Consider the following 23,551-nt stretch of genomic DNA (forward strand, 5'->3'; position numbering starts at 1 on the left):
AATTTTAAAGGTGAAATGTGTAATTTCTGTGGCACTAGCATCACCAAACAGAAAAGTAAAAAAATTACTCTGGAAAAAAAAGTTTTCCCAAACACTCCCCCATGTTTGTCATTGGCCAGGCAAGCAGATAGTCCTGCCTAAAACTAACGCCACTGGTTGAGCTAATGTTGCTGTGCCAGAGTGTTTAAACTTTGAAAAGAATTCGACCTACAAATGGTTTATTTATAGATGTCTCTTCATATTAAGCTGGGATATGAGAAAGTATTTAAACATTGAGAAAAAAAAAATAAAGATACTTCAGCTTTAAGCTCTTGGGTTGAAAATACAAAAGTGACAAATTGTCTTAAAATTGGAGGGGTCACACTGCCAAAAAAAACCAACAGACTGCCTGAAATCAAACAGACTGCCAAAAATCAAATAGACTGAAAAAACGAAACTTGAAAAAGCTATTAATACAATTTCTATTTACATAATGTATTACCCATTTAGCATTTGTCATGACATTTTCCTTTTGGTTTCTGACTCACAAACACACACAGACACTTACGAAGCACTCAGCAGCATCGTCCATAAAGCCTAACTGAAAGCGCTGTTCATCCTTAAATGTTTCAGCAAGGGCATTGCGAAGGTTATCCGAGGGTAGCGCTCGCTCTCGACTGTGCTGGAACTGACAGAATATTCCCTGAACAAAAAAACAAAATGTACTTACAGAATTTTGACACAAAACATAATTTAAGAAGATATTAAGAGGAATATTTCAGGTTCAATACAAGTTAAGCTCAATTGACATCATTTGTGACATAATGTTGATTTTCGACTCCCTCCTTTAATTAAAAATAAACACACATACACACAGTTACAATGAAGGACTTACAATGGAAGTGAATGGGGCTAGTCAAAAACAACATACACACTGTTTGAGAAGTATAGCCACAAGTTATAAACGTTACATGCGTTAACATGATAAAATCACTTACTAACCCTAACACCATCCCAGATGTGTATGACATTCTTTCTTCTGCTGAACACAAACGAAGATTTTTAGAAAAATACAGTTGAAGTCAGAAGTTTACATACACCTTAGCCACATACAATTAAACTCAGTTTATCACAATTCCTGACATTTAATCGTAGAAAACATTCCCTGTCTTAGGTCAGTTAGGATCACTACTTTATTTTAAGAATGTGAAATCTCAGAATAATAGTACAGAGAATGATTTATTTCAGCTTTTATTTCTTTCATCACATTCCCAGTGGGTCAAATGTTTACATACACTTTGTTAGTATGTGGTAGCAATGCCTTTAAATTTGGGTCAAACATTTTTGGTAGCCTTCCACAAGCTTCTCGCAATAAGTTGCTGGAATTTTGGCCCATTCCTCCAGACAGAATTGGTGTAACTGTGTCAGGATTGTAGGCCTCCTTGCTCACACACGCTTTTTCAGTTCTGCCCACAAATTTTCTATCGGACTTAGGTCAGAGCTTTGTGATGGCCACTCCAAAACCTTGACTTTCTGGTCCTTAAGCCATTTTGCTACAACTTCAATATATCCACATAATTTTCCTTCCTCATGATGCCATCTATTTTGTGAAATGCACCAGTCCCTCCTGCAGAAAAGCACCCCCACAACATGATGCTGCCACCCCCATGCTTCACGGTTGGGATGGTGTTTTTCGGCTTGCAAGCCTCACCCTGTTTCCTCCAAACATAACAATGGTCATTATGGCCAAACAGTTGCAAGGATATTTCTCCAGAAAGTAAGATCTTGTCCCCATATGCACTTGCAAACTGTAGTCTGGCTTCTTTATGGCGGTTTTGGAGCAGTGGCTTCTTCCTTGCTGAGCAGCCTTTCAGATAATGTTGATTTAGGACTCATTTTACTGTGGATATAGATACTTGTCTACCTGTTTCCTCCAGCATCTTCACAAGCTCCTTTGCTGTTGTTCTGGGATTGATTTGCACTTTTCGCACCAAACTACATTCATCTCTAGAAGACAGAATGCGTCTCCTTCCTGAGCTGTATGATGGCTGCGTGGTCCCACGGTGTTTATACTTGCGTACTGTTGTTTGTACAGATGAACGTGGTACCTTAAGATGTTTGGAAATTGCTCCCAAGGATGAACCAGACTTGTGGAGGTCCACAATTTATTTCTGAGGTCTTGGCTGATTTCTTTTGATTTTCCCATGATGGCAAGCAAAGAGGCACGGAGTTTGACGGTAGGTCTTAATACACCCACAGGTACACCTCCAATTGACTCCAATTAGCCAATTAGACTCTAATTCTAATCAGAGGTTAATTGGCTAATTGCCTAAAGGCTTGACATCATTTTCTGGTTTCAAGCTGCTTAAAGGCACAGTTAACTTAAGTGTATGTAAACTTCTGACCCACTGGAATTGTGATATAGTCAATTAAAAGTGAAACAATCTGTCTGTAAACAATTGTTGGAAAATTTACTTGTGTCATGCACAAAGTAGATGTCCTAAACGACTTGCCAAAACTACAGTTTGCTAATATGAAATCTGTGGAGTGGTTAAAAAATTAGGTTTAATGACTTCAATCTAAGTGTATGTAAACTTCTGACTTCAACTATATCTCAGCTCTGTATGTCCATACAATGCAAGTGAGTGGGTACCAAATGTTTGAAGGTCCAAAAAGCACATAAAGGCAGCATAAAATTAATCCATCCGGCTCCAGTGGTTAAATCCATCTCTTCAGAAAATATTTGATAGGTGTGGGTGAGAAGCAGATCAATATTTAAGTTCTTTTTTTTTTTTTACTATAAATCTCCACTTTCACATTCTTCTTTTGTTTTTGCCGATTTGCATTCTTTGTGCATATCGCCACCTACTGGGCAGGGAGGAGAATTTATACTAAAAAAGGACTTTTTGATCCGTTGAATATTGATATGTTTCTCGCCCACACCTATCATATCTCTTCTGAAGACATAAATTAAACCACTGGAGTCATATGGACTACTTTTATGCTGCTTCTATATGCATTTTGGACCTTACAAATTCTGGTCACATTTCACTTGCATTGTATGGACATAAAGAGCTTAGATATTCTTCTAAAAATCTTTTTGTGTACAGTAGAGGAAAGAAAGTCATACACATCTGGGATGGCATGAGGGTGAGTAAATGATGTAAGATTTTTTCCTTTTTGGATGAACTATCCCTTTAATAACACAAAAATCATGTTAACACGTATAATGTTTACGTCTTGTGGCTATACTTTTGAAATAGTGTTTATTTGAACCTTTATGAACTGGCCTCATTCTCTTCCACTGTAACTGTAACCGTGATCTTTTTTTAATTTGTTAAAATAAACTAAAGAAGAGTCAAAATATTTTTTTGTGCTAATCAACATTATGCCACAAAAGCTGTCGATTGAGCTTTACTTGTATTGAGCCTGGAACATTTCTTTAAATATGTTTAATGTTTTGTTTGGCCAGGAGAATACCTTCAAAGCACAGAAAATGCAGGATTCGCCCAGGCAGTAGTGGTTTGGGAGCAGCCGAAGACTCCGTCTGAAGATATCCAGCTGCCATAACACCTGGAACAACAATTATAGATGCAGAATTAAATTTCCTCACCTCACAAAATGTTACATACATACACATTGGCTTTGTTCCAAAAACTAGAGAGCTACATATCTAGACAGCATTTTAAGGCATGGGACCCTTTGTGAAAGTTGTCCCAAACAATAGCCAGCAAAATGATGCTGTCTTTAAAGACACCTATCTTTTGACAAATTCTAAGCAAGCTTTAAATGTATTCGTGATTAAGCAATCCCAGAGAAAAAAAAAAAACATCCAAGATGGCAGACGGATTCAAGAGAAGTGTCAATTGTAAATATATTTCATTCAATACTGAAAAGTATCAATTAAAAATTGTCAAATCTAAAAAAATCTTAGATTGTTTACCCAATATTTGTGTGTGCTAAGTATTTTAAGATTATTAAGAGTATTACTTTGTTAACTTAGCAACATGCAACATGGAATCAATAGCGAGGCGATTCTCGTGTGCTTCATGTGAGGTGCGCTATTTGTGTAACGTGGAGTCGCTGCATATGTACAGTGTTTCGAGTCAGTTACTAATGAGGTTCGATTTCAGTTAGGATGCTGCCTTAGAAGGTAGCAGCAGACAGCAAGGTCACTTGCTAGTTTTTTTTAAACAAAGCCAAAGAGTGCTTCTCCACAAACCAATTTTGCATCTGATGAATCTTCCTAAATTTCTGAAAATTTTTATTTTGCATGAGGTATTTGATATCTCAAACTTGATGTCAATCTCCACTGACTATATTTTCTTACATGTTTTTTTACTGATTGGCCTTCATTGTGTTCCAAAACTATGAGAAATGAAATATGACTGACAATGCCCTTGCTTGGTGGACAGAGCTTAAGGGAGGTGAGGCTATGTTAACAGAAGATGGGGAGAAGAGTTGTTCATCTGTGTGTGTGTGTGTGTGTGTGTGTGTGTGTGTGTGTGTGTGTGTGTGTATACTGGCAGTATAAGATTACTTCTTTCAATGTCTTTTCCTTAAGTCCCACACAACTTAGTCTGAACACAGCCTGAGTATGTTCTCACTTCATGGTGGTGAGTAAATGAACAAGAGAACACATCCCCACACAATCAATCATTATGTCCACATTCCCATCCACAGGGGACAAACTGCTTTCCAGTAACCAGCAGACAGACTGAGAACATGACAAAGACTTCTGTGAGCAAGATATGGAGGTTGATGGGTGGAGTTGGGATGCCGTGAATATTTGCGTTCAATGGAACATTATGTAGGTGCTCCCTCAGAGGGCATTGAAGAGATGACTGTTGAGACTGTGGAAGTTGGATGTCAGATGTGAGTCAAGAAAGTTAAGTCTGTTTAGGGGTGTGCGTGGGGGAGGGGGGGACTAATATGCTGCTATGTCTTAGAGTCTTAAACTGTGCTGCAAAGGCAAAACGCAGCAACTTAAAAAAAAAAACAACAACAACAAAAAAACAGGTCTCTTAGACTATGATCTGTCCTGTGACTCACAGGTTTGGCTCAACTATGCTCAGATTCAGAGAAGTTAGACACCCCATAAACAAATCCTTCAAATCAAACATCCCATGTCATTATGTTGCCCTTACAAAAAGTACTGTGGTATGTGCCATGGTAGAGTGATGGCATCAGATGGTAATGCCATGGTACTTTAAAATATACTATGGTATTAAATGATTACCGTAACAATATACCATGGTATTTACATAGTATTTCGTATTTTTATTTTTTTCAATATTCCGTGTTTTCTGTTTAATTTCAATTTCAATATACCATTGCATTAATTTTTATTAAATGAATAGTGTCTATACTGATCCTCACAGCACAATCCATAACCTATACAATTCAGTGCTGCACAGTAGAGCATTACAGTATTATTGAAAGCAGTGATGAAACTCTTGCATGAGATATTGCTTAAGTATAATGTAATTATTATTGATATATTATTATTATAATTATTATTACTGCTACTACATTGAATATTACCATTCAGAAGTAATTTTTTTGGTAGCATTTTTCAAATTGAACGTGTCTAGTTAAATGGAGCTTTTATTTTGGCGTTTTGGCGAACACCCAGATGTATTTGATGGTTTCACTTCTCACCTAAGAAAAAGTTAATGTGCATATTAAACTGCAAAAGGCTATGATGTAATTATATAAATATATAGTCTGCATGTGCTGCGCTTCACAGTGAATAAAGTGCTCTTCCATGATCTTGTCATTAATACACACACAGAGCATGATATTAATGATGCGGTTAGTTTATAATTACTCTTGAAGCATGCAGCTCATGTAGGCTATTTGTTTAATTAAATCTCAGCCTTTTGTGGTTTAATAATCACACTAGGACATACCACAATTTTGATTAGATTAATTGTGCATTTATACATTAATTTCATCCCAAAGTTGTCAAATTCCATGACATTCCGTTTTATAATTAATTCCGTTTTTGTGACTGGATTCCGTAATTCTGTCCGTTTTTTCCACATAAATCATAGGGCCTCAAGTATTCAAAAGAACTGTGGCAATGTGACCCCTCCAATTTTAAGACAATTTGTCACTTTTGTATTTTCAACCTGAGCTTAAAGCTGGTGTCTTTTTTTTTCTTCTTTTTTTTTCAATGTTTAAATACTTTCTCATATCCCAGCTTAATGCCATGGTATTACCATGGTAGGTGTCCACAAAAATGTTGCAATGCCATGGCACCCTGTCCAAAAACCAAGTCTAACCATGCACTTAAGTCAGCCCACTTAAGCTATTTTTGTAATAGCAAAAAAACAAGTGTGCCATTTGATAGAAATTGGGTAAAATAAAGTATTACTATTTCAAAGTTACTATTAATTACTATAGAATTTCAAAGAATACCATGGTATTACTATGGTACATGTCCTTAAAAAAAAAAAAAAAAAATTGGTCTAAAAACCATGTAATACCAAGTACTTTTTTTGAGTGTGTTCACTTGAGCAATTTGTTGTGACAGCAAGAAACAAAAACAAAAAAAATAGCCAATAGATAAAAATAGGATAAATGAAAGAATTACCATTTAAAAGGTATGTCTACAAAAAGCAGACCTTATTATGCAACAGTTCCTTTAGCTTTAGGTTAAACATGTACCTGCACTGCACTGTTGAGGAAGCAGCTGTTCTGTCCTGGCTCATTTAGAAGTCCCTTGGTGGGGGCCAGTGACAGCATAGATCCTGGCTGGTACGACCTGGAAAGATTGCCCCTCCTGAAGAACTTCACCCATGCCATTGGATTTGGGGTATCTGCCTTCCTGCTGATTAACAGTAATTGTTCAAGCAGATTTTGAGTGTTGATATACCATTTAGTCCCAATTCAAAGCTGAAGCACAAAGGACAGAGATCTTATGAAATGTTAACGGGATAGTTCACCAGAACATGTAAATCCTCATGTAGTTTCAAACACATATGATTTTCTTTCTTCCATGGAAAACAAAAAGAGATGTTAGGCAGAATGTTAGCCTCATTCACCATTCACTTTAATTGTAAGAAAAGATACTGCAATGAAAGCGAATGGTGACTGAGGCTGTCAGTCGCTAACATGCTACTTTTGTGTTGGAATGACATTGGGGTGAGTAAATGATGATAGTATTTTCATTTTTGGTTGAACTATTTCTTTAACTTGAGAGTCAATCAAAGAGTAACACAGGTAGCAGAGTACTTTTGATTTGCTACTGACCTGTGTGAAAGAGGTCTCTTGATGCGTTTGTCCTAGACAGGGTGGTTTGATCATTCCCTGAATGGGGTGGGGGATTTCAGCGGGTCGTTGGCAGGTACTGTGGCCATGAGGCCTCTAGTGACTCGCAGCATAGTTATGAAGCACACATGAGGTGTCAACCGCAATCAGTCAACCTTTAAAGGGTCATCCATGTCTCAGACGCTGCAAGTGGAGAACATCAGCCTTAGGTTTCAGTAGCATTCACTCTGTGGAGAGAAGCAGTGGGTGAATTCTTGAAGCGCTGTATGCAGTGAGGAAAACATTTTACATCTACAACATGATTGCTCAAATAGCGTGTTACAAAAAAACAGTTCACCCAAAAATGAAAATATTGTCATCATTTACTCATCCATTGTCATCATGTTGTTGCATACCCCATGACTTTCTTTCTTCAGTGGAACACAGAAGGAGATGTGAGGCAGAATGTTAGGATCACTCACCATTCGCTTTTATTGCATTCTTTTTCCACACAAAGAAAGTGAATGGTGACTGAGTCCAACATTCTACCTAACATCGCCTTATGTATTCTTGTGAGTAAATAATAGCATATATACTGTATATATTTTTGGTGAACTGTCCCTTTAACCATTAAATCATATTATACTTAAAGCAAAATAATTGCATGTTTTTGCATTCATCACCTGACTAATCTCACATCTATTGCTTCCTTCAAATGGTGACACTGAAAGCAATATAGAACCATCCATCATTATAAACACTGTTTCATAAACCACCACTGGAAATGATGAGTAGATATTTATTGAACCTCTGAACTATCAAAACCTCAGGAGGAGTGGCTAAACAACTCAAAACTGTGCAAAAGGCAGTGGGTCAGCTCTCATCCAACTGATACTGTTGCAATTAATAATGTTATTGTTTAACTTTTTATGACTATCCTTTGTACCAACCTATTTACTTTTTAGAGCAAGGTGACGTTATCCAATATAATCAGGCTGACAATAATGTAACACTTAAATGTACCTTTAGAAATTAAAATGTATTAATTTTTTGGTGCCAATGTTAGTGATCACAAATGGCGATACCGAAAGACTCAACATCCATACTCAACAGTTTGGCAGTTGGTTGGCATAAAAATATGGACTTCTTAGAAGTTCTTGTCAAGTTTTTCTCATATTTTTAGGGTTAAGGCTTTGAACAAATCTCTAACCTTAAGTATCACATTTTAGTGCAAAACTTGTCTACGTAACATTTGAGCTACAACTCAAGTTGTGCGGTTTGCTGAAGTGAGGTCGCTATTACTTTACTAAGTGATTGGACTAGCGACTTTCGCCTGGCAGGTGACAAAACAGACAAAAACAAAAACAAAACACCACTGTCTTACTTTGAAGTACAGACCCAAACCATATCTAGTGACCAAAATGTTCATCTTTTTTGTTTATTCAAGTAAGGGATGATTTACACTTGGTCACTTCATGCGTATTTGCTGATCAGATTGCTATCCGATCATGAAAAGATGCCCTCCAAGACGGATTCGAAATGGATATAAATCCGATTACTCACCTCTGGAGGTGTTTTGAGACACATTCTAGAGAAACTTTGGTCAAGAGTAAATGCATCTGGCTGATCAAGTCACATATAAACTTTACTCCGCCCAAACAGTGCTATGTCAGCATATGGAAAATGCGAAACATAACATCTGTTATCGAATATTTGAATAGGGCTTGCGTGGCACAATAAATAATAACAAAGAAAGAAACGGATGCACGTTGTAGGAGAGACAGCACTTTTTTCTTCATTTATTTGATGCTTGATGATCACTTGAGAAACTGAACACTGTTAATGAGTGCATCTGACGAGCATTACACATTTTACCCCGAGGGGAAAAATACAAAGCGCGCACAAGTCAGTGGAATCAGATAATAAAATCACATATTTTACATTTGCTGCCCGGCATCAGCATAAATCATGGACGTGAACTCGGTTTTATTTGCATATAGCGCAGGAATTGAGGATTGGTTTATTTCCATTTGGCAGACACATTAATATGCATGGCCAAGCGTAAATGGAATGTGCTTATTTAATCGGATAGCAATCAGATCAATAATAACACATGAAGTGACCAAGTGTAAATACCCCTTAACAAACCAAACAAAATCTAAACATGGTGGGACAAAGATTAGGAAGGTAGGCTCTTTTGACTCGGGCAGTAAGCCACCACCGAGAACACACTAGCAACCACATAGCAATCATTTTTGAAGTTCTCCACCTTGACTGTTTCAAAAGGATGGAGTTGCTTGAAATAAAAGCAACATGGTTTGTAGAGCAAACTTTAACACACAAGAGTCTTCAATCAGACTTTTAAAGTATAGCATTCTTTAAATTCTAAAATTAAAGACAGAACAGGACATGAAATTCCAAGACATGTCCAGAAATGCTACACACACTTTGAAAACCACGGTTAGTTCTTGGCCGAGATCGTGGTGTGAAGGTCTGGAGAAGATCATTGGTGAAACTGTTTAATTTGGTGAAAAATGAGCCAAAAAACTGAAACATAAGACATCCTTTGGATTTTTTTTTAAAGGTTAGCTTCATATTATTCTATTAAATAATGTGTTTTCTAAAAGAAAAGCTACACTTTTATTTGTCTCCAGCACTTCTCTCATTTTGAATGGGATCCCAACAACCAGAAGTTTCCTTGCATTAAAAGCGTTCAAATGATTTAGGTTATTTCTGTACAGACTTGTGAATGTCTCTATGTGAATGTGTACATTAGACAAACAAAAACCTGTTCAACAGCATTTAATTCACACTGGTATTCAAACAATTCAGAAGAAGCTTTGTACGGTGACCCACAGAGCACAGTATGACCACTGACCCACTAACAGAACTTATTCGAAGGGTTAGGCAATAAATCAAGGTACAAAAATGGCTACTTGAGGCTCTGAGGTGTCCTTCTCATTTGTAATGTGGCTACAGTTGACCATAGCAACAGCATTCCAGGGTGATCGTTTAAGACAATGTGTTGCTAAAGAGCTCTTGTATTCAGGATTATGCTCAGAGCTCGGCCCAGGAGACACACCTCCATGTACACATCTTACAGAGTAACATACACTACCGTACAAAAATTTGGGGTCACTTGCCTGAAATGTTTCTCATGATCTTATAAACCTTTTGATCTGAAGGCGTATGCTTAAATGTTTGAAATTAGTTTTGTAGACAAAAATATAATTGTGTCAACATATTAATTTATTTAATTACAAAACTAAAATTTTATAAAAATAAAAAAAAGAGTTTATGAAATGGATGACTTGGACCGAATAATTAAGAAAAGCAGCCAATAAGTGCCCAACATAAATGGGAACTCCTTCAATACTGTTTAAAAAGCATCCCAGGGTGATACCTCAAGAAGTTGGTTTAGAAAATGTCAAGAGTACATGTCTGCAAATTCTAGGCAAAGGGTGACTACTTTGAAGATGGTAAAATATAACATAGTTTTGATTTAGTTTGGATTTTTTTAGTCACAACATAATTCCCATAGTTCCGTTTATGTTATTCCATAGTTGTGATGACTTGACTATTATTCTAAAATGTGAAAAAAAAAATAAAATAAAATAAAAATAAAGAATAAGTGACCCTAAACTTTTGAACAGTAGCGCATGTTCCACTTTGAGATCAGTTTTGTTTAAGCTAACCAAGAGGTTGGGTAGAACATGATATGCAAGGTGGACTCTAAAAATGATTGCTCATTTGGTAATTTAGACTGAATTTTGACTACATTTTAAAATGTATACAAAAAGTGGCTGCTTAATATATACACCCACTGAGCTCTTTATTAGGAACACTTGTACACCTACTTATTCATGCAATTGACTAATCAACCAATAGTGTGGCAGCAGTGTAATGTATAAAATCATGCAGATACGGGTCAGGAGCTTCAGTTAATGTTCATATCAACCATCAGAATGGGGAAAAATTTGATCTCAGTGATTTCGACCGTGGCATGATTGTTGGTGCCAGATGGGCTGGTTTAAGTATTTCTGTAACTGCTGATTTCCTGGGATTTTCACACACAACAATCTCTAGAGTTTACTCAGAATAGTGCCAAAAACAAAAAACATCCAGTGAGCAGCAGTTCTGTGGCCGGAAACGCCTTGTTGATGAGACAGGTCAATGGAGAATGGCCAGACTGGTTTGAACTGACAAAGTCTACGGTAACTCAGATAACCACTCTGTACAATTGTATTGAGCAGAACAGCATCTCAGAATGCACAACACATCAAACCTTGAGGCGGAGGGGCTATAACAGCAGAAGACCACGTCAGGCACTTTATTAGGACCATAGTGTTTCAAATAAAGTGCTCAGTGAGAGTGTATAGTTAACTGGATGCAGATAAAAAAAAGCTAGTGTCAAACATCAGTAATATTCCACAACAAGATTTTATTTCAACATGAAACTGCATTCGCAATAGAGATGTTAATAAATAATCGATGATCGATTATTTGTGGTTAATAATTTGATTGAATAAACGTATCGGTCGTTGATTTATCAATTTCAGCAGAAATGCGTTCAGTTATCTTACTAGAGGGTGCACTGTCGCTTGAGCGCAGCATGTCACATCCTGTCAGCAACAGAATAAAAAACAGATACACATCCTTTAGGATACCAGCAACTGATTAACGCCATCTGGTGTCCACTAAAGGTGGAATCAAATGGAATCAAAAGTTGGAAAAAGTGAATAAAAATGTACACTTATACACAAATTGGCTATCAACCGCCATTTTTTTTTTTCTTCAGCTCAACCGCCGTGGATTCATGAGCACAGGATTGTGGGATTTCATAGGCAGCGAAGGATACATCTATGCTGCCTTCAAAAATCGATCAAATGAAGGTCTCTGAATAGACAAGATGTAACACAAACATTGGATTTGGACGTGCCTTGATCCCTTCCTATCTCCGTATATAGCCTCCGGCGGCAGCATTTTCCTGGTTTCGGATGCAGCCTACGTTTGCTACATAAACCATGAAAGTGTGTTAAGGTACATGACTATAAGCATTGTTAATCTGCCGGTCTCCCTGTAACATCCATCCCAACAATCATGTCAGTTCTCGCCGGGACAGCATGCATGTATTAAAAATACACTAAACTGAAAATATATTAAGAGGAAAATATCAGGGACTGGGTAGCTCAGCAAGTAAAGACGCTAACTACCACACCTGGAGTCGCAAGTTCGAATCCAGGGCGTGCTGAGTGATTCCAGCCAGGCTTCCTAAGAAACCAATTGGCCCGGTTGCTAGGGTGGGTAGAGTCACGTTGGGTTAACCTCCTCGTGGTCACTATAATATGGTTCTCGCTCTCGGTGGGGTGCGTGGGGAGTTGTGCGTGGATGCCAGGGAGAATAGCATGAAGCCTCCACACGCGCTAGGTCTCCGCGGTAACGCGCTCAACAAGCCACGTGATAAGATGCAGTGATGGTCTCAAATGCGGAGGCAACTGAGGTTTGTCCACCGCCACCCGGATTGAGGCGAGTCACTATGCCACCACTAGGACTTAGAGCGCACTGGGAACTGGGCATTCCAAATTGGGGAGAAAATGGGAGAAAATCCCCCCCCAAAAAAGAAGAAAATATCAATACTCGCATTAAGTTCTTTATTTAAATGATTTTTAAACAGTTGGCTACATGCACGCACATACTTCGATGGCTGTTTTGTGTTCACGTTTCCTTTTACAGTAAGGAATTTTTCTCCAATGTTGACATTTTCAAGTTTGCATTAGAATGGTTGGTCAGTAAAAAATAAATCTTTGTATAAATAAAGCTTTGATTGAAGAAAAATATGTTTCTTGTATTTTTGGAGTTTCAAGCTGTACACAACTTACAGTTTATTATTGTTATTTTTAACGAAAAAAAAATTTTCATTCATAAAAAATACAAGCTCAATCGACAGCACTTGGGGCAAAATGTTGAATACCACAAAAAATAATTTCGACGTGTCCCTCGTTGTGCATGACACCGCGGAGACTCCGAATGTGGAGGCTCATACTACACTCTGCGATCCACGCACGACATACCACACACCCCATTGAGAGCAAGAACCTCTAATCGCGACCACGAGGAGGTTACCCCATGTGACTCTACCCTCCCTAGCAACCGGGCCAATTTAGTTGCTTAGGAGACCTGGCTGGAGTCACGAGTTCGAATCCAGGGTGTGCTGAGGGGTGGTAGTCATCGTCAATACTCGCTGAGCCTCCCAGGCCCCTGACGTATCCCTCTTTAAAAAAAAAACACAAATTGTAAAAGCAAAAAAAGTGAATGGGGCCAATTTTTGGAGGGTTTAAAAGGCAGAATTGTGAAGCTTATAATTTTATAAAAGCATTAATTCTTCTGTTAAAACTCATGCATTTTTTGAGCTATAAAGTTGTTTAAATCATCATTTTTTACAGTCATTTTAGGATTTGTAGACATTACACTGTCATGGCAACGAAGTTGTAAAATTGGCTTTAACTTTACACAGAAAAGGTTAGTAAGTGATTTTATCACACTAAAATCATGTGAACATGCATATTGTTTATGATTTGTGGCTATACTTTTGAAATAGTGAGTATTTTAACTTTTACAGATTAGCCCCCATTCACTTCCATTCTGGATCCCAGATTTTTGATTTTTTTAAAGAAAAATAAATGTGATGATTTTGAAGAGGATGAAAATGTTGTCCCAGAAATCAGGCCTGCTGGGCAAATATTCCTTGTATTGTCGTAATCTTTAATTACATTATCATTAACCAATAAATTACTACTGGTAGGATTTTAGAAGAGCCGCTTTACCTACAGCAGTAGCTTAAAACAAAACTAAATAGCTATTTGCTGATTGGCTAAAATTATTTCCTCCACCAACACGGCCCAGGTGACACCAGCGAAAAATAAAGCCGTTTCAGAAGCAGAGCAATTATTACATTTTGTTGAAAGATTAATTTTTGGAATAACATGCACTGATGAAATTTCAGGCCACGTCCACTGTAATCCGTTTAAGTTTGAAACCTCCATTTTCGGATTCCTATAGTTATCGTTTTCCAAAGTATGCGGTTATGGAGAGCGTTTCAGTTTCAGTGTAGATGAGGTGTAAATGTTGCAAAATCAACATTTATTTTTCAAACAAAAATGTATAAGATTGGATGTGGCTTTTGATACGATTTAATTAAAAAAAGAACAGTACTTAAAAAAAAAAAAAAAAAAAAAGGAAATGGAGTCCATTTTGCTTTTATAACTTTAAACTCAAGTAAACACTCTGATATGGGAAACAACAATTTTAAGAGCTTGGCTAAGGCTTTTAAAATAGATTTTATCCTAACTTCTAACATTACTTTTACATACCATCTCTCAGGTCGAAGGAGCACTTTTCTTATGGTGTTATTTTCTGTACCCAAATAAATATCCACACATTCAAACAGTGATGCGAGCGACATAACTTAGATAAAGTATTGACAGTAAATGAATGATAATGTGTATTTCTTTTGTTTTTTTTACTATTAACAAAAGTTTGATTACTCACATCTACAGTCTGTCACAACCACTTCTGTCTGGTGCTCTCATATTTCAATTACTTTTCAGTTCTAAAGAAGGCAGAAAACATGCAGGAAACAGAGCCCACATCCACCTCCAGTGTCATCTGTGGACTTATCGTCACTGATGATGTAGCTGGAGATTGGAAAATGCTGACATTATAGGTTACGGTTTTTCTCCCGAGCCTTGGGGTGAGACAAGGAAGTCCTGATGTCAGTACTTGGGGAAGGCTGAACTTATGAAAAGTAATTAGATCAGGTTATCTTCCAAGACTGTCCATTCACGTATCCTTATAAATATTTATGAGCCAGCGCACCTTGCTATACTTATATTATATAAATTCATGTCACATGCAGATATGCATGTTCTCGCAGGCGGTCCATGCTGACTCGGCAGTGTGACACAATCAGCTTTACGTCTGCTTAAATACTTTTACACTACCTTTCAGTTTTGAGAAACTGTCAATGTGATGCATTAAATGAAAATTATGGGTTCAATACAAGTTAAGCTCTATCTACAGCATTTGTGGCATAATGTTGATTATCAGAAAAATTCATTTCGACTCATCCCTTCTTTTCTTTAAAAAGAGGAAAAATCTGGGTTCCAGTGAGGCACTTAACATGGAAGTGAATGGGGCCAATCTGTAAACGTTAAAATACTCACTGTTTCAAAAGTATAGCCACAAGACATAAACAATGTGTGTGTTAACATGATTTTAATGTGTTAAAATCGCTTGCTAACCGTTTCTGCGTAAAGTTATAGGCCTAGCCATTTAGACTTCATAGCCATGACAACACAATGCCGTAATCCCGGAAAATGACAATTTAAACAACTTTACAGTTAAAACAATACACAAGTTTTAACAGAAGAATTATTGTAAGTGCTCTTATACAATTATTACATTCACATTTCTGCCTTTAAACCCTCCAAAAATTGGCCCCATTCACTTCCATTGTAAGTGCCTCATTGTAACCTCACATTTTTTTTCTTCTTTTTTTTTTTCTGTCAAATTTAATTGTGTGGTAATCAACATTATGCCATAAATGATGTTGACTAGCCAATGGAATATTTTAATAACAGAAGAAAAGACTAAAACTGGTCGACTGGGTTAAAAATGCCATCCTGGTTCTGGTGTCCCTGTGGCATACTGTTTATAGGTGAGCTACACCAATAGACAAAAGCAGAGTTTTCAAGAACAGCCTCCAAAAGTAAATACAACAGTCTGGTTTCAGTCATGCCATGTCACTCTTCTACTTGCTATTTTAACCAGTCAATTCTTACCTAATGTCAATGAGAAAATTCCCACCCTAAAGGCAAATGGAATTTATGTACTATGGATGTAATAATTACCTGTGTTCTCATTACATCTTCAGCATCCTAATTTAAAATTGCTGTCAGGAAAATATGCAACAACTTGCATAACTTCTCAAACACCAATAACACACTCATTTCTTTCTCACTCTTTCTTGAATTGATCTTTACTTTATAATGTGGCATATATTTATTTTATTCTATTTTTATTTATTTTTTATTATTATCTCTCTCTTGTTGCTGTATTGTATTGTTGTGCACTGGAAGCTCTCGTCACCAAGACAAATTCCTTGTCAATGATTCTGATTCTGATTCAGGTAAATTTGTTTTATAAAATGGATAGTTCTAACTCATCTGATTGAATGAGCCACGTTCGAAGCCATTAACCATTGTTAAACGCTAATAAACAGATTCGCGCCTGCACATACTACTGTGCAAATTTCAGTAGCTTTGTTTCTTTGCAACCATAAATAGATTACAGTTAAACTAATCAACTATTTTACTAAGCCTTTTGTGACTTATTACTTTAGCACCAGCTCTTTTTTAGATTACAACCCTCTCATTAAGAATATGATCACAGGGTGATGTAATGATGTATATTCAAAGCTTTGATGAACTGCCTAATATCAAGTGGTTTACGTGATTGAGAAGAGATTTACAGAGGAATGAAGTGCCTGCAGGTGTAAATCACTCTAAAGGTAATTTCAATACACAATTCTTATCAGTGTTAAAAAATAAATAAATAAAAAAAAATACAAGAATTTATATTGGTAAAATATTAACACAATAAGATTTGACCTTTACAAGGTTTAAAGTTTACTGGTATGTTCTGCCTTTTCATTTATCAGTTTTTCTAAGATGATTTGACTTGAAAAGAAGCATGTGGCAAACTTCTGTCATGCACTTGTAACAAACTTGTTTGTAAGATTGTAAGATGCTATTACCAGTCTTAGCATTTGTCTAAGAAAAAAAGGATATGACAAACATGATTGTGAAACAGACAACCACTGCTGATTAACCACAAATTATAAATTCCAATGCACATGTTAAAAGTAACCTGACGTAAGACTCCCAACCAGCAATACAGTGATGAGTTGGATTGAAATGTATCATCATGTTGCAAGTATAGCCTAATAAAAATATCCAACCAAGGGAGGAGACTGAGAATAATTTTTTTTTTTTTTACATCAATGAATTAAGCCAGCAGTCTAATTTTGTAGGCAGATGTCTGAAACATTTGGGGAAGATACACCATGACTCAATTCTGACTAACTGTAGAAAAACAAAATATAGCCACAAGCGACTATTGTCGGGGGCCAAGCACATATGGCTAGATGACCAAAACAAACAAATCTGACAGAAAAGATCCTGTGGATTCCGTGGACAGCTATTTTGGTGTGACATTTCACCTGCTTTGAGCACAGTTGCAAAAATAGGATTGTCTTAAGTTATAGCGCCCCAGCATCAAAAATGAATGAAACTCGGCATGTTTCATCAGAGTGTTCTCTTATCTATGTGTACAAATTTTGTTAAGTTTGAAAATTGCGCTCACAAGATACAGGCTAATTAGTAATTATTGGTCATGGCCAAAACATATTTGCTTATATCTTTGGAACAATTAATTTTTAACAGGAGGGTCGGTAGATGACATACCAAGTTTCGTGATAATTGGGCAAACGGCCTAGGACGAGTTAAAAAAAGTAGGTTTTTCAAATACATTTGAAATTATAAAACAAAAGTTTATTGCAGAAATGGAAAATAAAGTGACCATATCATTGTGGAGCACTGGTGGATTCAGAGAAGCTACAAATTTGTATTGTAGCCTATACGGTCCCAGAGTTATGAGCAAAAACGTGAATTAGCTAATTATACCACCACCGTTCGGGCTATTGTCACAAAATTTTATATGTGGCTTCAAGTTGACACCCTGCTTGTGTATAGTAATTTCCATAATTTTCCATTTTAGACATGCAGACAGTTCCAAAATATGAAACCTTTCCAAACCCCTTCATTAAACATGAATACGCCACTAGATAGCAATTATATTAGAGGGCCCTGAGAATTTTACCATATTGAAATATACTGAAATAAGGCTGTCAAATTAAAATTAATTTCAAATAGTTGTTGAATTTTAAAAAACAAATGCACATTTGAATGCTAAAACTGTGCATTCGAATTTTTGATGTGTGCTAACCAATGATGATGAATTCAGACTGATCGCTAAACACAGCGCAAAGAATATAACACAACATAGGTGCTTTGAGACATGTTTTTATGGTTGACATTCATTTAAACTTGACATGGTATCTAAAAACACCACTCTCCTGCATGAGACGCTAAGAAAAACAGCGAGATGCAGCCCAATAGTCAAAAACGTCAATCTAGTGCGTTTACTTATGAATAACAATTGAAAACTGTGCAGATGGATGCAAAAATGCATTTGGTGTGATCCTATTCTTTGGCTGTTGCATCTTGCTCTGTTATCAGCGTATGCAGCACAAGCAATGTGTTTTAAAATGCTGTGTCAAGTTGAAATGAGTTAAGTTTGAAGAAGCACATCTTGAGATACCCACAACTTTTCCATTCTTTTGTGCTCGGTCTAGAACCAGTATGCCGTGCAACGCTAACGTAACAGAGCTGACAAATTAAGCTTTCTCGTTTTACTTTTTAAGATAAGATTTAAGAATATGAACTTGCCAAATCTTTTGCGATTACAGAGAGAACAGTAAGGATTGACACCTGGGGAAAATTATCTCTGACAGCTGTTATGTGTTAACAGTGAAAGCCGGAGGGAGATAAAAGAGCGGCGAGAGGATCTGTGCACGGAGCAGGAGCGGTGGTTCCGGGTGCTCCTTCAGGCCCAGGCTGAGGACCGGCAAGTTTGGCGGAGCTTGTTGCCCTAGGAGCAAACTGCAGCTGCAACTCCGGCCACAGCTTCAGCCATACCCCACGTCATGCTCATAAAGATGGGACCACAGGATGACCCAGATGCATTCATAGAGTTGTTTGAGTGGACAGCTGAATCCTGGGGATGGCCCAACAACCAGTGGGCAGTCCGCCTCTTGCCGCTTTTGACCGGGAAGACACAACTTGTGGCCCAGCAGCTTCTGGTGGCAGACCTCTTGGAGTATAAGAAGCTGCGGCAAGCCATCCTGCAGCGGTTTGGTCACAGCCCAGAACAGCATCACCAGCGGTTCCATTCTCTGATGCTCGGTGAGCTCGGCCGCCCATTTGCCTTTGCGCAACAGCTCCGTGACTCCTGCCAGAAGTGGTTGCTGACAGCGGAACACGACGCTGGGGCCATAGTCGATCTGATGGTGCTGGAACAATTTATCACCCAGCTACTGAAAGGGACAGCAGAATGGTTCCAGTGCCACCACCTGGTATCGCTGGATATACACGTCCAGCTGGCTGAGAACCACTTGGCGGCAAATCAGGGGGCCGGCAAGCCCTCTTTTCTCTCTCTCTCACTTCCAGGACCGATACCCTGTGATGGAGGTGGGGACATTGGTCCGGATCCCCGACGTGCCACGGGCCACCCCCGATCGAGCAGGAGCGTACTGGATACCTGTGAGTATTAAGGGGGGTACATATCAAGCCTTGGTGGATTCAGGTTGTAATCAAAACTCCATTCACCAAAGCTTGGTTCAATCCGAGGCTTTGGGTACAAGCCGGCAGGTGAAGGTAAGGTGTGTGCATGGAGATATCCAAAGTTACCCTGTAGTGACGGTCATTATTAAATTTCAGGGACAAAAACATAGTGTCAAGGCTGTGGTTAATTCCCTCCTCACCCATCCACTAATCTTGGGAGCGAATTGGCTGGCATTTACTACCTTATTAAGGGGAATGTGTGTGAATGGGTCTTGATGTGGGTGTGGCCGAGTGACGTCTGTGGAGGGCGAGGCCGTGAGAGAGAGAACGGTAAAGATTGACACCTGGGGAAAATCTGATCTGACAGCTGTTTTGTGTTAACAGTGAAAGCTGGAAAGAGATAAAAGAGCGGCGAGAGCCACAGTGGAGGAGGGAGAACTGAAGTTGAATATGCTGCTGACAGCAGCGTGCCTTTCATTGGTGTGAACCTTGAAATAAGGACTTTATGTTGAGCTAGAAGAAAGCTGAAGAGTTCTGTGTGAAAAATAAAGCACTGTGAAGTGTGTAAGCTGGTTCCTGCTTCCCCCTTTCCCCCTTTACTGATCTGGAAGTGTCACAATCACTTAACACATTAACACGTGCCCTAAAAAACTAAAACTAAATGCACTGAAAAATACTAAATCTAAACTACTATGAAAGCACAAATTAAAAATAAAATAGAAACAAAACAATAAAAATAATAATATAAAACTTAAAGAACCTTGCTTCTGATTGCAAATCCACAAAAAAACTGCTGTACAGAAAGAGCAGAGGCCTATTAAGACAAGGTGGGCCACACTACTGAGTCGAAACATGACACGCTCCTGAAACCCTGAAACAACACTAAGGGAAAAGCAGAACTCCCTGAGGACAGGAGAAGGCTGATTTGGCTTCAAGCAACAATACTGTGGCCATTTCCTGTGTGGGCATCCTGTTGGCCATGCATTGCGTTCCAGCACACGGAAAGCACTTTGAGTCCAGAGAAACTGAACAGGTCACTTACTCTCTCACCCATTAAAAATAGAATAACTCCACTCAGTAGCACCTTAGGTTTGTCTGGAGGTGACATAAAAACTCCTAAACAAACAAAAACAGATATTAACTTTTTCCTTTGAAATCTAAAAACTTTTGTCAGTTACTGAAGTACAATATCCTCTTTTACACATACTCGACTTCCTAAATGTTTCCTGGCTTCCCTGTGGCTTGCCAATACATGTCAAAGCTACAGTGCAGGCAACAACTCTCTTTCCTTTAATTTTCTCACTGAAAAAATGGGGTTTCCTCCAACAGGGCGTAAAACATTTATTAAAGCTTCAGTGGCTTCATGCATTATTAGTGGAGTGCTTAGTCAGACACTTCCAGATATTCTGAAGAGGATTCCTTTTAACAATAACAAATGAAGTAGCTGGCTTATTTGCTGAGAAAGGGCCTTGTTCAATTCAGTGATATCAGCAAAACATCTCCTAGCACTTTGGGTACATTTACCTCAGTTCCTTCTGAGTGGCTATGAAAACCAAGAAGTTTAAGAAGTTTAAAGGAATAATTCACCCAAAAATTTAAATTCTGATTTGGTTTGTAATAGTGAATACCGACTGATCGGTCTGTTCATCATAAAAAGTGAACGTATGATGACAGTCTTACTTGGTTTATGATGCATGAATCGCAAGGACTACTTTAATTTTATTTTTGAGTAGGGCTAAACGATTACTCAAAATAAAATTGATATATTGTGGCAGTGTGATTATCAAACCGCAAGGGCTGCGATTTAATTAAATGGTCTGCATGCGCTGCTTGCTGTGCTTACTCTATGTGCACATCTCTATTCTTTGTACACATACTCAAAGCATGCATGCTTCCAAATATGCTTGGCTGCTAAAAGGTGCTATCCAAATCTAAAACAACCCCATAACACTGGGTTTTAGCGGACAGAAGAGTTGAGAGCATTTCTCTGCAGTAAACGGCCATTGTGAACTCAACTACAAACAAACATCTTCCATCATATTCCGTCAAAATAAAAGCTCCGCCAAAATAAAGGCTTAAGGGTTTAACCGGACCGCATAGCAATGCCACATGCAAGTGTAAATTAGTGCATGAAATTAGTACATAAATATGCTACTGTTTTATAATAATAATTATAATTATTAGTAATAGAATTTTACAAAAATATATTTTTCTTTATTAATGATTAATAATTATAAATTATTATTGGGTTCCAAAAAATAATCCATGTATTCTTAAGTGATCTAATTGTTTTTGGGCTGTGAACAGACCAAAATGTAACTTTTTTTATTTTTTTTATTATACAGTCTCCTTGGTGATCATGAGCTCAAGCTTGATGTAAAGTGGCAAGATGTTGTGGAAAAGGAGTTAAATTTTGGTTTGTTCTCACCCAAAACTGATTGGATAATTTCAGAAAACATGGATTAAACAACTGGAGTCATATGGATTACTTTTATGCTGTCTTTATGCACTTTTTGGAGCTTCAAAGTTTTGGTTACCATTCACTTACATTGTGTGGACCTACAGAGATGAGATATTCTTTTCATAACAAAAGTCTTCATTTGTGTTCTGCAGAAGAAAGAAAGTCATACACAACTTCCAGGGTGATTCACAAATGTGACAATCATTGTCTACGTTTACATGTACACCAATACTCTGATTACTGCAATATCGGAGTATAAGGAATAATTAGATTAAGATGTTTACATGATTTGGTCAAACCTCTTCAATCCAGTTTACATGCTACTTGCCAATACTCTTGATTATTCGTTGAGAAATGTGATGATATAATGCTTTTTTATAAAATAATATGACAAAAAACACCTTTTACAAATATGTATCTTTATATACAGCTTGGCATAAGGAAAATTAGTCTTTTTGAATGATTTATTAAAAGAGCTGGTTAATAAGAGTCATTTTCGATTACACTGGATGTGCTGTCTGTTTTGATACACTAAAAATAATTGGTTCATAAGAGTCATTTGTTTGTCAGACTAGGATGGGCTGTCTGTTTTGATTCACTAAAAAGAATTGGTTCATAAGAGAGTCATTTGTTTGTCGGATTACACTGGTTGCTATGTCTGTTTTGTTTCACTAAAAAGAATCGGTTCATAAGAGAGTCACTTGTTTGAATCTGAATACACGTGCTGGATGTTGTTGTGTTCTGCCTGCGAGGACAAACTCATTTGAAAGATGCACTTGCTATTTTTTTGCGGTATACAGTCTTTTTATCTCACCAACATTCAATTCAGACTGCAAACGGACATTCACAACTCAGGAAAATATGTTTTCTTTTGCCGTGGGGCAGTCGATTCTGCAGTTGGGGAGCACCACTGCTGGAAAACAGTGCAAGAAACTGCCGTTCCGCATGAAGCCGAAAAGTAAGTGCAGCTTCTGTTTCGTGATGTTTTTGAACCTGTGCTTGCGCGTAACATCATCTGTCTGCAGCACTGGCGCAGGTGCGCTTTGGTTAGAGTGGAAGAAATGCAATTAAAGCATTTACATGCCAGTATAAAGCGACAAGAATAGGAGTACTCCACATATCTTACAGCGATTATCATTATTCTGATTATTAGCATAATCGCAATATCACAATATTCTGTTTACATGAGCAACAGTTTAATCGAAGTACTGCCTTAATCGCAATGTAATCGCATTATGAGGGTGCATGTAAACATGGTAATTGTTAAACCCGAATGAACAGTCATAGCCTTTGCTCTATCGCAAACACACACCTGTCATGCACACAGACACATGCACATTTTACACACAAACATATACACGCCTGTAAAATAACTAAGTTCGCACCATGGTAGCCA

At 37.7% G+C, this 23,551-nt stretch overlaps 1 protein-coding gene across 2 annotated transcripts in view; it reads right to left on the reverse strand.

The window, feature by feature from the left end:
* Positions 1-23,551, reverse strand: part of LOC127415315 (inactive ubiquitin carboxyl-terminal hydrolase 53-like) — a 79,345-nt gene that overhangs the window by 53,446 nt on the left and 2,348 nt on the right. The window contains exons 2-5 of one of the 2 annotated variants that reach the window (XM_051654037.1): positions 7,237-7,481; positions 6,652-6,811; positions 3,460-3,552; positions 548-682 (exon numbers count right to left, since the gene is read on the reverse strand). In XM_051654037.1, coding sequence (XP_051509997.1) covers positions 548-682; positions 3,460-3,552; positions 6,652-6,789 — 366 coding nt within the window. In that variant the 5' untranslated portion in view covers positions 6,790-6,811; positions 7,237-7,481. Of the gene's footprint in view, positions 1-547; positions 683-3,459; positions 3,553-6,651; positions 6,815-7,236; positions 7,482-23,551 lie in introns of both variants that reach the window. The other variant, XM_051654028.1, reaches the window with a different exon arrangement.

This window comes from Myxocyprinus asiaticus, chromosome 2 (genome assembly GCF_019703515.2).
Source record: "Myxocyprinus asiaticus isolate MX2 ecotype Aquarium Trade chromosome 2, UBuf_Myxa_2, whole genome shotgun sequence".
NCBI classification, from domain to species: Eukaryota; Metazoa; Chordata; class Actinopteri; order Cypriniformes; family Catostomidae; genus Myxocyprinus; species Myxocyprinus asiaticus.